This window comes from Eretmochelys imbricata, chromosome 3, assembly GCF_965152235.1.
Source record: "Eretmochelys imbricata isolate rEreImb1 chromosome 3, rEreImb1.hap1, whole genome shotgun sequence".
NCBI classification, from domain to species: domain Eukaryota; kingdom Metazoa; phylum Chordata; order Testudines; family Cheloniidae; genus Eretmochelys; species Eretmochelys imbricata.
The window spans coordinates 130,320,889-130,339,400 of NC_135574.1; the positions used below are offsets into that span (position 1 = coordinate 130,320,889).

Sequence of the window (18,512 nt, forward strand, 5' to 3'; positions counted from 1 at the left end):
GCCCCTTCCATGCTCTGAAGCCTATTTTGTACATTTGGCAATAAAAATCTCTAGTGATTTATGGGACATTACCCATCTTCATCAGCTCAGGGAGGATAGGTCCATCAATGGCTATTAGCCAAGATGTTCAGGGATTCAACCCCATGTTTCAGAGTAACAGCCGTGTTAGTCTGTATTTGCAAAAAGAAAAAGGAGTACTTGTGGCACCTTAGAGACTAACCAATTTATTTGAGCATCCGATGAAGTGAGCTGTAGCTCACGAAAGCTTGTGCTCAAATAAATTAGTTAGTCTCTAAGGTGCCACAAGTACTCCTTTTCTTTTTGCGAACCCCATGTTATGGCTGTCCCTAGCCTCTGGTTTGCAAGAAGCTAGGAGTGGACAACGGGGGATGGATCACTCAATGATTGACTGTTCTGTTCATTCCCTCTGCAGCACCTGGCATTGGCCACTGCTGGAAGACAGGATACTGGGCTAGATGGACCTTTGGTCTGACCCAGTATGGCTGTTCTTATGTTATCTTTGGAAACACATATTGCTTTGGGAGTTAAAGACATCTATAATTTGTATCCTTCTGATTCTGCAGGGGAAATGAAATGACCACAAGCTGGTCAAAAACTCCTGAGTGCAAAAACCACAAGCAAAGAGGAAGCTCAAACAATCTCTGCGTTTTGATTGACGATAATTTCCTTGTGGAAACTGCTAATTTTCTAAATAAACTCCCTTTCAGCCAAAACCGAGGAGTTATTTTTCAGCTCCCCCTCTGCTTCTGGCTTTTGTCAGGGATACTTCCTAATTTAGTCAACAGCAATTCAAGTATAAACAAAATTGTAATAATTAACCTTATCCACCCACCCCCCCCAAAAGCAATTACAGTGACTTGAAAGGGTTTTCACGGCCTTTCAGTCCTTGATGCAGCTGGGCAGCCAAAGGGGGAGGAGGAGGAAAATCAGCCATGTGGAAAGGCAGAGCAGGAGAGACATTGGTTACAGATTTCAGAGTAGCAGCCGTGTTAGTCTCTATTCGCAAAAAGAAAAGGAGTACTTGTGGCACCTTAGAGACTAACAAATTTATTTGAGCATAAGCTTTCGTGAGCTACAGCTCACTTCATCGGATGCATTCAGTGGAACTCACGAAAGCTTATGCTCAAATAAATGTTAGTCTCTAAGGTGCCACAAGTACTCCTTTTCTTTTTGCGAATACAGACTTCCACTGTCTTTACAGTTCAAGCTGGTATTGGTTTCTTAAAATCATTTTGAAGAACAAAGATAGGGACATGTTGTTCTAAAAAGATTTTCCCTTCCAGTATTTTCCCCATTCACCCATTACACCTAATGAGTGTAAGGATGTCTGTCTGAATGAGGAGGTCCTACCTGTGCACCCTTGCAATTTGATTGCATAACTGACATCACAGGCCAGAACCTTTCCAACCCAAATGCAGTTGTAGATAGTGCTCCAGACATACAATAATTTGATTTACCACACACAGCTATATTGTATATAGACACACCCTTTCCTCTTGCTCAGATCTGGGCTATATTTCTTTTAGTATAAGAGCTCGGTGAATAATAGATTTTTTCGGTTCACTAACTGAAAAAAATGACGACTTTTTCAGCAAATAGAAAGGTAAAAAAACCTGAGTTAAAACAAAATATTTCAGTAATGACAAAACATTTAATTACTACGCAAATACTTTCATTTCAGTGTTCAGGCATTTTGAAAAAAGCAAAGGAAAGGAGGACTATATTCACAAAATTGCTGGAAGGAAAGGAGTACTTGTGGCACCTTAGAGACTAACAAATTTATTTGAGCATAAGCTTTCATGAGCTACAGCTCACTTCATAGAATATCAAGTTCGGAAGGGACCTCAGGAGGTCATCTAGTCCAAGCCCCTGCTCAAAGCAGGACCAATCCCCAATTTTTGCCACAGATCCCTAAATGGCCCCCTCAAGGATTGAACTCACAACCCTGGGTTTAGCAGGCCAATGCTCAAACCACTGAGCTATCCCTCCCCCCATCGGATGCATTCAGTGGAAAATACAGTGGGGAGATTTATATACACAGAGAACATGAAACAGTGGGTGTTACCATACACACTGTAACAAGAGTGATCAGGTAAGGTGAGCTATTACCAACAGAAGAGCGGGCGGGGTGGGGGGAACCTTTTGTAGTGATAATCAAGGTGGGCCATTTCCAGCAGTTGACAAGAACGTCTGAGGAACAGTGGGGGGGGAGGGGCAGGATAAACATGGGGAAATAGTTTTACTTTGTGTAATGACCCATGCACTCCCTGTCTCTATTCAAGCCTAAGTTCATTGTATCCAGTTTGCAAATTAATTCCAATTCAGCAGTCTCTCCTTGGAGTCTGTTTTTGAAGTTTTTTTGTTGAAGTATTGCCACTTTTAGGTCTGTAATCGAGTGACCAGAGAGATTGAAGTGTTCTCCAACTGGTTTTTGAATGTTATAATCCTTGACGTCTGATTTGCGTCCATTTATTCCTTTACGTAGAGACTGTCCAGTTTGGCCAATGTACATGGCAGAGGGGCACTGCTGGTACATGATGGCATATATCACATTTGTAGATCTGCAGGTGAACGAGCCTCTGATATTGTGGCTGATGTGATTAGGCCCTATGATGTATTCAGGGCACACCACTCCCCACTGTTCCTCAGATATTCTTGCCAACTGCTGGAAATGGCCCACCTTGATTATCACTACAAAAGGTCGCCCCCAACCCCCCACCCAGCTCTCCTGCTGGTAATAGCTCACCTTACCTGATCACTCACTGTAGCTCACGAAAGCTCATGCTCAAATAAATTGGTTAGTCTCTAAGGTGCCACAAGTACTCCTTTTCTTTATGCAAATACAGACTAACACGGCTGCTACTCTGAAACTTGTCAAAATTGTTGGAGAAGGTGGTGATGGTGCCTCCCTTAAAAGCTTTCTCTCTGGCCCAATGACTATCCATTGTCATTCATAGTGACAATTTGTACAGGGAAAGTGTGAGAATGACACTGCAACCTGGACTGTAGAGCACTCTCCCTCAGTGTGGGAGACACAATTTCAAATTCTTTGTCTCTCACATTCCAGGTGAATGCCCTAACCACTGGGCTAAAACTTATAAGGGATGAACCTCCACCTCTTGTCATTTTCTGAATCTGGTGTCTGCCTTTCCTTTGCTTTGTCAAAATGCCTGAAATTTAAAATAGAATTTTTGGTCAGAACCAAAAAGTTGAACTTTGACATTACCAAAACATTTTGATTTTTCCAGTTTGGTTGAAACAGTTCTGTGAATCTGATACAAATTCGCAAATAGTTTGGTTAACCCAAACATGCTTTCTTGGCTAGTAAGCTATTTGTCTGAAAAATTTCGCCCATCTCTATTAAGTACCTATTAAGTCTTTCGTGAGGAAAAGCGTCTTGGCATTAGCCCAAAACTGAAAATTGCAGAGCAGTGTGCAAATTACATAGTCTTTCATTAACATGACCCTGAAAGCTACTGTGAAATTGATATGCAGTTACGTCATAAACCCAACCCATATAGTGGAATCAGTAGATCATCTTATTCCCTGGTGTAATATTAATATAATGTAATCAAGACAGGGTATTTCATTATCAATCTTTTGTTTCTTCACATGTGCCATTAATAATTTTCCACAGCAGCATAACATTCAGATCTCAACAGAAAGGGGAAAGCAGATATTTAAAGAAAAATCCCTGCTAAAACTATTCAGAGAAACAAGACCAGTAATTTTATTTCACCAAATCAGCCAATTCATTAGTGCTGCGTAAAAAGTAGAATCAATTTGCACTTCCAAAGAGAGTATTTTATCTAATGTGAAACACTGCCTAAGGGATTGGCTCAAAAGCTTCCAGGTGTGAAGAACGTATGTCTGGGCTCCCTAGATCAGTGGTTTTCAAAGTTCAGGTTCCGACCAGCACTGGATCGTGGAATGCAAGGCACTGGGTTGCCTTACTCAGCACAGAGACCCTGGCAGCCAGCCAGTGAAAACTAGTAGCCCCTTCCTGTTCTGAAACCGCACTGCATCCTGGCAACAGGTCCGGCTCGTAGGCAGGGGGGCCAAAGGGCTCCGAGTGCTGCCCCCACCCCAAGCACTGGCTCCGCACTCGGGGGTGGGGGGGGGGGTGGGCCTGTGGGCGAGAGCCACTTGGAGTCGCTTGTGCGCCTCCACTTAGGAGCCAGACCTGCTGGCTGCTTGTGGGGCACAGCGCAGTCCGCGGTGCCAGGACAGGCAGGAAGCCTGCCTCTGCACCCTGACTGTGCTGCTGACCAGGAGCAGCTGGAGGTAAACCCACGCCCCAATCCCCTGCCCCCCCCCTGAGCCGCCCAACCCCCCCCCAATGCAGAGCCCCCTCCCACATCCCAAACCCCTCATCCCCAGCTCCATTGAATCGCGGGCATCAACAATTTTCTTCTATTGGGTCACCAGAAAAAAAAAAAAGTTTTAAAACCACTGCTCTAGATGACTCGTATTAAATATGATTTGCTTGGGCTCCAGAATCCCTACAGTACAAAACACATCATTTTATTCTGTTTGCATTTAGCATTTTGTAAATCCTATAAATTATTGATGCTTCATCAACTTGGGAGAACTTGGAGGAATTCCCAAACGCAAATGCTCGACATACTTTGTGCCTAGAATAAGGGTTTGTCTATGCTATGGATACTACAGTGGCTCAGCTACAGTGCTGTGGTGACGTAATATAGACTCTTCTTACAGTGATAGAAGGGGTTTTTCCATATGCCTTGCCAAGTGGTGGTAGCATTCGTCCATCAACTTAGTAGCATCTACACTGGGTTAGGCTGGCATAGCTATGGTGCTCATTTTCACATCCCTTAATGACATACTTATGTTGATCTAAACTTTAAGTGTAGACCAGGCCTCACGCTGCATCTCTGATTCTCTGGGAAAAGAACACGTGAATGTAAGACTACTACAATGTACTTATACTGTACCTTGATGCATAGGTCTCAAAGCTCTTTACAAAAGTTGATAAAAATCATTTTCCTCATTCTACAGAACTGAGAAAAAGTTAGTGATTCAAGTTCACACAGTGAATCAATAGCAGAGATGGGATTTCTTAACTTCTGAACCATGCTGCCTCCCCAAAAAGGTGGTGGTGGGGGAGGAGGGTTAAAGTTACAGTATAAGGAAGGAAAGCTTCATATAACAAACACAGAAAGAAAGAGGAGTGGATATTTTTGACAGGTCAGATTCTAATAGGTACTACTCATTGCAAGTACCAGAATCTGGGCCTATGTGATTATTAACATGACACCACAGATTTGTTTAGTATTGAACTAGCAACCCCAAACCAAAATGTAACACACAAATATACAAAAAGATCACACCGTTGGTGGATTCTGAGTGTCTGACGTAGAAAAATGAACAATTTAATTTTCTTCATCTTTTAAAAACAGACTGAATACTGAAGATAAAGCCTTTATTTCCCTCAAGACCTTTTAAGAAGATATACACACAAAGTTTTCAAAGTTGATAAGTTTCCATTGTTAAAATATTTTCCATTGCTTCCCTTTCCCCATTTGGCCCAGAATTCTTCCGGCTGATAGCAGGCAATTCCTCACCTCTTTATTAAAACGTTTCACCACTATCAGCTTAATCTTCCAATTTTTATTTTTGCCCTAATTTCAGCATCTGAGTTATCACTAGGGCTGAAAGGTAATCTCCTTTTAATTAAAAAATTTCTTCATAAGATTTTCACTTCAGATCCTATTGTACATATTTTTAGTAAAAGGCCCTGGAAGTTTAATGAAGTTACTGCCACCTGCTGGCTAACTGGAAAAAACCCAAAATCCACAGTTCCACAGTTTAGCCAAGAACTTGCAAATAGTTACCTTGCAAACACAGTACCACTCCCACCAGGGAAGGTGTAAGGATGTTGCTTGCGGAATACATGACCCACTCTGCTGCATGGGATAATTTCAAGGCTCCCTCCACATTGCCACACTCTGAATGAAATCTCTGCAATTAGGAATGCATGATAAGTATCCATATAAACCTAAAGTAATTTGTAAATTCTGACTCTTCACACATTTTTTCAATATATGCACTATGTCACGTAGGATTAAAGGAAAATATTTAGCTTGCAGAGAACATAATGAGCTTTTATAGTACTTGCCTGGAAGAAAAGTAAAGAGGACTCTCTGAAAAAGCTAACAAACTGCGCTCAGCATGTCTGACAGTCTCACTTCAGTGTTCTCTAAACTCTGGAGAAGCAGCTATGGATTTATATCCCTTTGCCTGCCAGTATTTATAAAGTTCCACTGGTGAGTTTTACTAGAGAGTTTACACAGCTTTCGGCCCAGAGATTAAAATCTATAGTGGACCGATGCGAAACAAAACAACTAAATTCAAGTGTGAGCTATGTAGAGTTCTACTTATTGATAAAAGTTTGAAGCTAGTTTGCATAGTTTCAGCAGAGAGCTGGGTGAAGGGTAAGCACACAACAGATGTCAATATTAGAAGTCATACGGGGTTTAGGAGGATTTGTTCTGAATGTCAGATCATGGAATTAGAACTGGCACAGTTTGCACAAAAAGGTAGCTTTTTAAAAAAAGGATTGAAATAATCACGAATTCAGTCCAACAAGATAGCGTTTGTATTCAATATTGAAGTTGATTTTATTTTTACAATAAATTTTGAAATACCTGCCTGCAAGCCAAATTCTGTTGCCCGGCCCTACATGCGTGATCTCTCACACCAAACCGGCAGGACCTCAATATAAAAGGCAAAATGCGACTATGTAATGTTAACAGCTTGGTTCATCATGAAAGAGTCGACCCATTGTTCTTTAAAATGTGTCTTTTTAAATACTACTCTCCCTTTTTTTCCCCTCTCGCAGCTGCAAATGTTTCAACGCTCCCCCTATCATCTCTGTCCCAGGGGCTAGAGCAGATGAGAAGGCAGAAAAAAAACGCACTCATGATGAAATGTTCTGAGCTCATGCAGTCCTCCCACACTGAAAGAGCTCAGCAGAATGTGTGGAGGAAAACAATGGCAGAGTTCAGGAAAGCAGAAAATGAACGCGAGGACAGGAGGGATGAGCAAGATGAGAGGTTGCAGGAGCAAGAGGAGAGGTGGCGGCAGCGTGATGAGAGGAGGCAGGATGCAATGCTGAGGCTAGTGGGGGATCAAATGGATATGTTCTGGCGTCTGGTGGAGGAAAGGCAGCAGGAGCACAGACTGCTGCTGCAGCCCCTGTGTAACCGCCCACCCTCCTCCCCAAGTTCCATGCACTCCGCCAACTTAATGCGCTTAGTGTGGACATATGCAATTGACTGCATAAAATCGATTTCTAAAAATTGACTTCTTTAATGTCGACCTAATTTCATAGTGTAGACATACCCTTAGAAACTCTTCACCTTGAGAAATTACAGCTTCCAGCCTGCCCTCCCCGCCCCACCTCAAGCTCTTGATCCTGCAAAGCATTTAAGCACCTGCTTAACTTTAAGCACATGAAGTTAGTAGGACTACTCATGCTTAAAATTAAACATGTACTTAAGTGCTCTTCTGGATTCGGGCCAAAAGAGTGAAAGGAAACCATATAGAGAACGTGTGGGACAGCAGGAGAGAAAGTGCTTGGACAGGGATCTCAGGGCTGTGTTCCCACAGAAGGAAAAAGGGACTGAGTGAGCTGATGGAACCTTCCATCAGCAGGTAAAGAAAGAAGGGCACTAAAATATACTGACTGGCTCAAGGATAATACTGTATGCACTGGTTTAAAAATGCTTTCAGATAAAGTAAAGTCAACTGCAACATGCAGTATTAGTTTTACAATGAATTTCCTGGTAATTTTTAAAAAAGTGACCATAATTGCAACATTCAAATAAGCATGATTTAGTAATGCACAATCAACATGAGAGCCAAACACATGAATCAAGTGTTTGAATACTCATGTGTATTATAGTTCAGCCAGGAGTTATTTTAGTGAAGTTCCATGGCCTGTGTTATATAGGAGGTGAGACCAGACAATCCTTCCAATCCTTGAATGTACTAAATTATTTGTATTACTGTAGTGTACTTCTGGCAACAGATTCATATACATGCACGCCAAGGCTTTAAATAAGTGCGTATGTAAAAACCCTGAATGGATGGATGGATGGATATATGACACACTAAAAGTTTGAAAGTAGTGTACTGTGCATATGCAGTACACAAATTTGAACTGTAAGTGGTTTCTAAATTAAAGTACTTTAAAAAATGTCTAAGATACTTAATATAGTAAAACTATATTTTATTTTATATATTTTAATATAGTAAATCAAAGTAAAACTATTTCCCCTTGTTTATTCCCCCCCCTACTGTTCTGGTCAACTGCTGGAAATGGCCCACCTTGATTATCACTACAAAAGGTTCCCTCCCGCCCCCACTCTCCTGTTGGTAATAGCTCACCTTTCCTGATCACTCTTGTTACAGTGTGTATGGTAACACCCATTGTTTCATGTTCTCTCTGTATAGAAAATCCCCCCCCTATATTTTCCACTGTATGCATCCGATGAAGTGAACTGTAGCTCACGAAAGCTCATGCTCTAATAAATTTGTTAGTCTTTAAGGTGCCACAAGTACTCCTTTTCTTTTTGTGGATACAGACTAACACGGCTGCTACTCTGAAACCCCTTAATATAGTCCTTCAGTAAAGACAGAAGCAAATTGGAAGTTCTAAAAAGCTGTCACAGTGAAAAATGTTTTTGAATACGCCTCTCTTAGCAGAAGCAGAAAACTTCATGTTACTGTAACCCAAACAACCAAAACAGAATTATTCAGCTCAAATATCACCCTTAGCCCAAGAACAAGCATTAGAACATGGCCAAAGGCCAGTTTTTTCCCAAAATAATAGAACTATCTTAAACTTAGGTCCAAGTGGTCTACTAGGACAGATGATAAAAAATTATATTAGATCAGTCTTCAGACAGCTACATTTTAATTGATTTCTTAAAGTATACATAAGAGGATTAAACCCATGAACTTTTGTGTTCTGCTTTACATGATTAAATTTCAGCAACATCTTAAGAAGTCCCTTAAACTGGTAGCACTTAGACACTGCTGCATTTTAATCAATTTAGCTAGAAGAGAATGCCATTTTAGAGCTATACCGGAAATTATTTTTCAAAAATGCAATCTGTATTCCTGTAATTTCTTACTTCCATTTTATTGGCCTGCCTTTTCACAAAAATAATTGAACTGTATAGATAACAAATGCTTCCCTCTCAGTCACTCATATTCAACATTCTAGTCCTACCCTGTTCTAATTCTTTATTTTAATCTGAAGGTTGGTGGTCTCTGAATTTTTGCCAATAATCCACTTAGTCTTAACTGTCATTTAAATCCTGACTGTACAAACAGAAGAAAGCCATGTACATACCTAAGTTTTCTCCACCCCACACATCCATCATCATATCGTACTTTCCTAACTCTTCGAAATAGAATTTGTCCATCACGAACAACCCGCCAGCTATCATTGGTGTTCTAAAGAGACAGAAGGGAGAAAAGTCAGAAGTTAAATATTTAATGATCTGCCAGTTTATTGTGCTTTATCATTTGAACCTTCAAGGCTGAATGCTTACTTGAAGTAGTCTTGCAATATTTTTCTCTTGAAGGCATTTAGTCACTATTCCTTGTATAGCACTACATGCATACCACCACACTAGCATTTCTAAAGAATATACTGCTTCATGGCTTATATACCTAAAGTTTGTTTCTATTTCCAGATCCTTATTCAGGTCTCTCATTCCTTTTATATAGGACATGTACTCAGAGTCAAACTGAATTTTAAAACCTTTAACATAGTCTTAGCATAATAAAGGTATTAATTTCAATTCAAGAAAGAAGGGGTCATCTTATAAGTGCAGACAGTACACTAAGATCCTTAGAAATAATAGTTATTTTGCACTTATAAGTGCAAAATTCTAGCTAAGGTCTCAAGAGTGCTATACAAGCAATGAAAGAACTAAGCCTCATCACCCCAATGAGGTAGGGTAAATATCCTCTTTTTGCAGCTGGGGAAATGAAGTAGTCCATTCAGTCATATTTACATTTTTCAATGTTAGTCAAGCCAAGTGGTGTACATAGGGTATATATTATAATGTGTTCATGTCATATACATCTGACAGTTAACTGTTGATAGTTAACCTATGATGTTTAACAGGCCAACAAGCTGGTTAAAAAATAGTTCTACACATTCTAGAAAAAGGGAAAAACAGAAGAAGCTCTTGATGTTAACTATTAAATGCTATCAGACTTTTCTTATTACGTTTATCAATAATGGAAGCTGAACAATGAATCACAGTGATTATTTCCATTCAAATCCACAGACTTGTACTATCAGTTTCTTGCTTCTGTTCCATGTGGTACAACACCAGCTTGCACAAAACCAAAAACCATACATGAAGGATGGGAAAGGAAAAAGTAACGTATGACTCCGCTTCAGGCAATGTTCTAGAAAAACATTATAGTCCTGCAAGTTTTTGTCTTGCATTTAAACTTTCATAAAAGGACTCCCTAGCACTTATCAGTTAGCATAGGGATCATTTGTCAAAGACAACATTTGGGAGATAGTAGCTCAGGAAGTTGCACTTTTTAAAATATCTACAACATTGTTTTGTGAGGGGAAAGATGTTGACAGGAACATACTTTATGGGAGCAACTGGGTTTCCTTGTCTCGCTCTTCTTTGCTCTGGTGTCATGTAATCCCATTTGAACACCAAGTTCCAATCAAAGCCTAGAAGGGGGGGGGGAAATCAGAAAGGAAAAAAATTGAAAGTTAATTGAAGTTTTAATTCATTGTTCAGCTTTTACTGATGCTTTTTCTTATTAAAAATTGGGAACGGACATTCAGATTAGATGGTTAGCGCAAAACAAATAGTTTAACATAAGGATTCAAATGAACATCTGAACTCAGGTAAACATTTGAGGGGAGAACAGAAATGAAAAGGAAAGGATGGAAGAGAAGAATCTAGATATGAGACAGAAATGGGCTCAAATGTAAACTAAATTTATCTTGAAATTCTTCTATATTGTATTTTAAAATCCATAGTCAGCAACACTAAATGAGAAACAAAAAGCCTTGGTATGGATTTAGTCTCATACACCTCTGGTTAAGTAGAGCATCAAAGAACTTTCAGTCATCATGGACACATGAGAGGTCATTACCACAATTATCTGATTTGTCAGATTATACCTATCACTCCCACAGCAGCTAATGTTTGTTTATTTGTTCGTCTCTGTTTATTACAAGCAGCACTCTCCTGGATGTCACCACAGGTTATTTGCAATTTCGTTCACCTACCTAGTTTGGAAACCTACTTATGCCACTTTCTTTAACTGCATGCTTAGAAAATATGGCATGTTAAAACCTTCAGGTGCAGTGCTTTATGTTTAACTAAAATTGTTTTATGTAAGGTGAAAAACCTCTTTCTTTGGACAGCTTGCTTTGTGAATTAAGATTAGAAAAACAAGCATAGAAACTGCCAAAGCTACATCAGACTAGTCATGTATCCAGTCCAGCATTCTGTCTCCAACTGTGACTCGTACCAGATGCTTCAGAAGGAGGTGCGAGAAACCCAGCAGCTATGGGATAATTGGCCAACAGTGAAAATTTCTTCCTATTCCCGCACCTCTGAGGAAGCCTCATGCCCTGAAGCATGGAAGTTTACACACTATACTAGGAGAAAGCTACAATGCTTATTACGTAATGGCTAACATGACAGCTATTCACACTATACCTGCTACCAAAAGCATTTAGAACAGATTAGGTCATCTAATAGAGGATTTCCAGATTTGTCAAGAGAGATCAGAGGTTTTCCTTTTCTGAATGGAGGTATAGCAGTTTGCCTTTGGAGAAATGGGATAGATCGGAAAAGGACAAAACTGGCTCAGGAAACATTTGCCCCACCAAGTCTATTGCACTAAGGATCCTTAACACGTGCTAATAGATTTCTGCCTGGTAGGACTGATATGGACAGCAAAATGAAAACAGCTGAATCCATCTTCGACCCCACAAGATATTTATATTAATTTTATATTCACAGAAAATGAGTAGTAGTTCTGAAGTATTTCATCAGACAAGCGTGCCAACAGGGCAAACCTCTTGACAAGTTTGGAGGTTCCTATAAAATGTTTATTCTATAAAAACTAAAAAAAGCATTTCCACATTATATTTAGAGCTTTCCTCTCTTAAAAAGCACTTTTAGATATAAAAGGAAGTAGTATTACATTAGATAACAAAATCTCCATCACAACAAGAAAAATGTACCCTGATACTTTGTATCCTATTAAGTCAAATTTATTCTGTACTCCATAAAATTATTTGAATTACAGTGACCTATACTGTAGCTGCTGTTCCAGTGCACAAGCACTATTGAGACAAAGAGTTACAGACCCTATACTGAAAACAAGGGGTCTCTTTTGGAACGCAGAAGAGTGTTACAAAACAACACAGAATAAGCGTAGAAAGCACTTTTAATGATAGTATTGTTTTTGCTTCACCATCTTCAGTGACTGGGGAAAGCCTGAGCTCAATAAGCCAAGATCACCTACTTGATAACAGGAGTTGTTTTAAACAGCACGTTTATATGTATCGCTCAAGTGCAGGCCTCATGTGAAAAAGGTATTTCCTCTTCCTTCATGTGCAAGATAATTTATGGACACTCCTATCACTAAGTGTTTAGATCTAGTTTAATAACATTCTATTACAGTAATTGAAAATATTTTTTCAACAGGTAACAACACTTTTACAACATTAACAGTATGAAGAGGTTGAAAACTGTCTTGGACCAAAAAGATGAAAATACATGGATTTGGAAACTGTGGTCAGATTTAGAAATGAATGTAAGGAATTTTTTTCCCTTTCTCCTACCCTTTAAAAATATAAAATAATAATAATAATAAATTTAGTGCTTGGAAAAAACACCAGACTGCTAGTCCTGGGTAATTAAGTTCTCCCCCCACAGATCATGTATAAAAGCAGTGTAAGTAAGATTTCCCATGCCTCAGTCATGACATGGAGAGACTACATCTAGGGATGAAAGGATAGCTCAGTTTCCATGCTTAGTCTTCGGCCTTTGCTGAGATGGTCAGAGATGCCACATGTCCCAGTGACTCTGATTGGGGTCTGTCCTTAGGGAACAGCGGGACACCACATATTCATGTAACAGACCTCTAAACTATTTTTAAAAGTTTGAACATGCAACATTTCTATTGCTAAAATTCAAAAGTAGGCAAATCCCACCTTTTGAATCCATGATGGCAGAGGGTCCCACATGCTTAAACTGATAGGGGGCAAGTGGGCAGGACTGGGGAACCACAGCTCCATAGGAGTAACATGAGGAGTAGCGGCAGACTGTTTGATACATTCACCATTACCCTCTCTTCCTCCCTCCACGCATTCCCATGGAGCAAGGGTTTAAGCAGCACAACCACTATGGCAGCTAGTCCACAGCTGGAAGGAGGGAATACTACCTCAGAGAATTCCAATGCACAAATAGCAGTGCACAGATATCCAGGATTTAAAAGCATGGCAAACAAAAACACTAGACTTGCATATTTTAGAAAGCTGGCACATGTATACATACCACCACCAGAATGCTTAGGAAGTGCTAATTTTGTATACATTTAGAATTCAGTTATTTACCTTCTTTATAATAATGAGCATATAATTGTGGGGAAATTGCATGCCTCAGCGTATTAATAAAGGGATAAGGAGCCTCTCATCTCCAGGTCACAGGTTGGAACTTGATACTCAAGCATAGTGTCTGAAGTGAAGACTGACCATATTCAGTCTAGTTTCATCAGTAGGGATCATTCCTAAGACAGCCAATGTAACTAGCAAATGCAATGGCAGTCTCAGTAAACACTAAAGACTAAATGGGTATGGAAACTGAACTACCCTCCCTGAACGGATCCCCTCTAAGCCATGGTTGAAACACATTGGAGATCAGCACGAAGGAGTTTCCACTGACACTGCTTACACAGTACTGTCATGTGAACAGAGTTCAGTTTCCAGGGTTGTCACTCATCCACTTTGCTTTGTCTTGTATTTTAATGGCAGCACCCAAGAGCTCAGCCCTGGTTTGAAGTTTTATAAGTGTTGTATAAAGTGTTTATTGTCAGTCAACTATTCACACAATAGGTTCAGGGAGTGCTTTTAATTTATTATTTTGAAAGAAAGACACTACTATTTCTAACAGAGTTCTCCATCATAAAATTAAGGAATAATGGAATGGTAGAATCTTTCTAACCAGTATATATATATATATATATTTTTTTTTTAAAGGTAGCCACTGTACCCTACCATGCACACAATTAATGACTGTAATGTCAAATAGTTTAGTCCAATTGTTTGAGATTGAGAGTTTAGTTTTAATTTTTAAACAATGTGCATGCATGCATCAGGGGCAGAGAGAGTGAGGAAAAAAAAATCAACAAACACACCACTGCTGATGACTTGCCAAGCTATATAGAGATAAATGCCTTATCATCTAAGACCAGAATCAAATACTGTGCCATATGCTTCTCCTGAAGTGCATGCAAAATTACCATAAACATTGGTGAGAGTTTTGCATGAGAACAGGGTAGTATAAACCTTAAGAGTTTGTTTATGGCTCAAAAGAAACAGTTTTCAAATAATGGAATCAGAATCCAATTTGAGTCCAGTCTAAGCCCAGGAAGACACTGTGAAAACACCAACCTGATGTGTGAAAAGGAACAAGGGTGCATTAATGCTGTCAGTTCTGGGAATGCAGCAATTATGTTTTGCGCTTTGATGCATTAATTTTTTTGTTGACTCATATTCCAGTACAGGTACATACCGCCTTTTAAATCAGCTGACGCCCCCACGTACTGGAAGTTGTCCATATTAATTACATCAATTATAGGAGACACAACTCTGGTCTTGTCCTAAAATAAATATTAAAAAGTAAATATTGAAATAATGAAATCAATAGAAAAAGATTCAAGCAGGATGAGATGTTGAACCATTTAGTGGGAGACCATTAGCACCCCTTTTCCTGTTTTTGACTCACTTTGAACAGTCAGAAAGAGTTTCTCCTATTGGCTCTCTCAGCAAGAGAGTTCTCTCCATCACCTCCAGAAGCAGCTGCCTCGTCTTATGGTTTTCACCCCCCTCTTCATTCTAGGCTACTTTTATACAAATTTAATCCCCTCCCTTTGACTTTACCCTGAAGCAGACATCACTGCATTGCACATCAAACCTCAGAAGGCAAGTCAGAAGCACTTGCACCATTCTTAGCTTAAAACTACCCCAAAGAACAGGCGTGTCAAAGCTGCTCCAGAATTCAGATCTCAAGTCTCCTGCAATCCAGTATACTGCAGTACTCACCAGGTCTTTGCTAGTCTACCACCGTAACCCAATTTAAAAATAAATAAAAAATGTTTTGACGCTGCTGCATCAGGAGATTCTTTCATTAGCACTGATCATGTTACATGCCAGTGCAGAATGTAAGAAACCTGGGTTCTTAAAGAGGTCAATAGACTCCACATTCAAATACTCAATTAGGTAGGAAAAAGAAGGTCAAAATATTAAATCCATGAAAAGTCACTAATTGCTAGCAACAAAGCCTTTGGACAGATATAGCACCCACCAGTAGTGAAATTGCTTTGAATGCTACTCCAAACAACATGTTCTTCAAATGCAAAGCGTTTTATCAAATTCACAAAACTTGCTTTCCCGTTACCCCTGAATGTAACCATTAGGATCTTGGTAAGGTCTCAGTACCTTAAAACTACTGATTTTGTGATATTCCAAATGTGATAGCTTGGCATGTTCCATTTCTTTCCGTTAAGTGAACAGAAACGCATTCAAACATAACTTCTGATTGTTCAAACAACTGATGACCTATCCTGAAATATATTTGCTTGCATGCAAAGTAATAGTACAAGAACTCTGGGCTCAGATGTAAGATTCAGATTGCATCACTCTGATGACATGCATGGATAACATTTCTGAACAGAATGCCATCAATTAGGGGCAGGACCAAAACATGTAACTCAAGAAATCCCTATAGATTAAGTAGTATGGAAAATGTAAACAGGTCTCCAATAAAGGAGAGGAGATCTATTTTGATTAATCTATAATAAAGTAAGCACTCATGTTAAATAAGGCACAAAGCTAAATCTCTTAATTATGCTTTTAATTGTATTTATGAGGTTAGTTTTAATGTAAAGTAATAGGGTATATAACTTCTGTAATGGGTTCAACACCCTACACTTTGCACCTCTAATTGGTTATTAATCATTTTGTCCTTTGCACTACTGAACTTTTGCAAGAATATTATAATTGCACATATTGAAAGTGATTGCTGTAAAGTATTCTCTCCTCTGGTTAATCAATTTAAATATGCCAAGTCATGAAAGGTATCACCTTGTTTTATCTTCATTTAATCTTAAATTGCTAACTCCCTAATGATCTCAGTATAGCCACTGCAAGTTATTACAAGTACCTATAATCTTGTGAAATACTGAGTATTTTACAGGAGTCAGGTCATCTTACCTTCAGTGAGTAGGTTGTCTGAAATCTACAGCCTACTAAATTTGTCAAAGGGGAGGATCTAATTGGGTCTGTAGTTAAAATTCAAGCTAAGGGTCCTAACCAATATCATTTCAGTTGTGGCACATAGGCCAAGTATGACTCTTCATCGAAGACTTTAAACCTTGAACACTGTGTTGCATCCATAGTAGAGAGACAACTAATGAAATAATTAGTTTAGTCTAGGTTAGAAAAACCCAGACACACAAATCAAGCTTGAGACACAGGACAGGCCAGAAAAGGCAAAATATAAGCTTTTTTGCTCCCCTACCTTTTATATATCCACTTGCTCCGAGCTAATCCTAGATATAAACTGCACAGACAAAGACTGGCGCTAAATGATCCCTTTTGTGCTCTCAAAATAAGCAGTCAATTTTCCACCCAGTTCAAGTATGCTAGATCTTAACTATTCCATTAATTTATACGAATGGGTTACACAAAAAACAAAAAAATGAAACCCCCCAGAAAGTAAGATGTTTGAACAACAACAAGAAAAAAACCAACAAAAAACAAAACAAGTTGTTGTTTTACTTTGGTAAAAATATTTCCAAATACTGAGATAGCGGTAGGGGAAACATCCTTGTTTAAAAGTAAGTGCGGGGGGAGCAGCCTCACAATGGGAACGCAGACACATTGCAGCCTATCTGCTTGTTTTTATAGTACAACCAGCACTGGATGTCCATGTATAGCAACCAATTCTACACTAAATACTGCTCAGTATCTAAGCCCATCTCTGAGAGAACCTTTCTGGGTTGCAATTTCTAAAATAATTCTGCTTGGCACAGCTGAGTGGCAGTAAAAGATGCTCAAACCACCTTTGCAGCTCTGCAATATGGGACTGTTACACCAGGAGGGGACTGCCAGAACACAGCAGAGTTCCAGCCATGCCTTCTATGTCAGAGGTGGGTGTAATGGGGTAGGTGGCAGCTTGCTGACTATATATCCATCTGATTCCCACATGCCAGGAATTCTAGTCCGGTCCATTTCACTTTGATACCCATACACTTGTACAGTGGTTCTCAAACTTTTGTACTGGTGACCCCTTTCACACAGCAAGCCTCTGAGTGTGACCCCCCTTATAAATTAAAAACACTTTTTAATATAATTAACACCATTATAAATGCTGGATGAAAAGTATGGTTTGGGGTGGAAGCTGACCGCTCACGACCCCCCACGTAATAACCTTGCGACCCCCTGAGGGGTCCTGACCCCCAGTTTGAGAGCCCCTGCACTAGTATCACAATGTTTATACAAAAACTTTATAAAGCTTTTATATTTTTTTTTTTTTAAATATCCCACAAACTAAATCGTAGGTTCAAACTGCCAGACAGTAGCTCTCTAATACTGCATTACTCTCCAGTTTTTTTAAATGATCATATCATCCCTGGTTTTCCTCATGACGTAAAGCAATAGATGCTTTTTTTTTTTTGAGGGGGGGCAACAAAATGGACAGAGCATTTATGTATTCTTAATATTAATTCTTACACCATGCTAATAAAACTGTTAATGCAGATAAAGTGTTAACTGATATTCAGGCTTCAGTATATAGGGGGTACAGGACCATCCACTGAAAAGATTAAATTCAGTGGCTCCCCTGAAATGGCCATTAATTAAACTGCATTTGTTATGCAAAAAGATACTTAATTTGCATTGCTGAAATCCTATAGGAAGTCTGATGTGCATTTTGAAAATCAGAACAAAGGCTAAGTGAAAATCTTGTTACATTTTTTAGTCTGCTGCTTCTGTTCTGTAGGTTTTCCACTATACTTTGCAATGGCATATAGAACTGAAACGGTGTGTGTGTTTTGTGGTGACGTTGAAGGGAAATGAAGTGTGAACACAGTATGAGTCTCTAGATTCTGGAAATTCAAAGTAATACAGTATTTCATTTTAATATTTGGTAGAGAAGTAATACAGGCTTTACAGATTT

The 18,512-nt window shown here is 39.3% G+C and overlaps 1 protein-coding gene across 2 annotated transcripts in view; it reads right to left on the bottom strand.

The window, feature by feature from the left end:
- Nucleotides 1-18,512, bottom strand: part of GALNT2 (polypeptide N-acetylgalactosaminyltransferase 2) — a 158,868-nt gene that overhangs the window by 27,156 nt on the left and 113,200 nt on the right. For both annotated transcript variants that reach the window (XR_013345681.1, XM_077813388.1), the window contains exons 8-11: nt 14,847-14,934; nt 10,672-10,759; nt 9,404-9,507; nt 5,877-6,003 (exon numbers count right to left, since the gene is read on the bottom strand). Coding sequence is in view for 1 of the 2 variants with exons in the window: in XM_077813388.1 (XP_077669514.1) it covers nt 5,877-6,003; nt 9,404-9,507; nt 10,672-10,759; nt 14,847-14,934 (407 nt within the window). In the remaining variant the exon portion in view is untranslated. The remainder of the gene's footprint in view (nt 1-5,876; nt 6,004-9,403; nt 9,508-10,671; nt 10,760-14,846; nt 14,935-18,512) is intronic.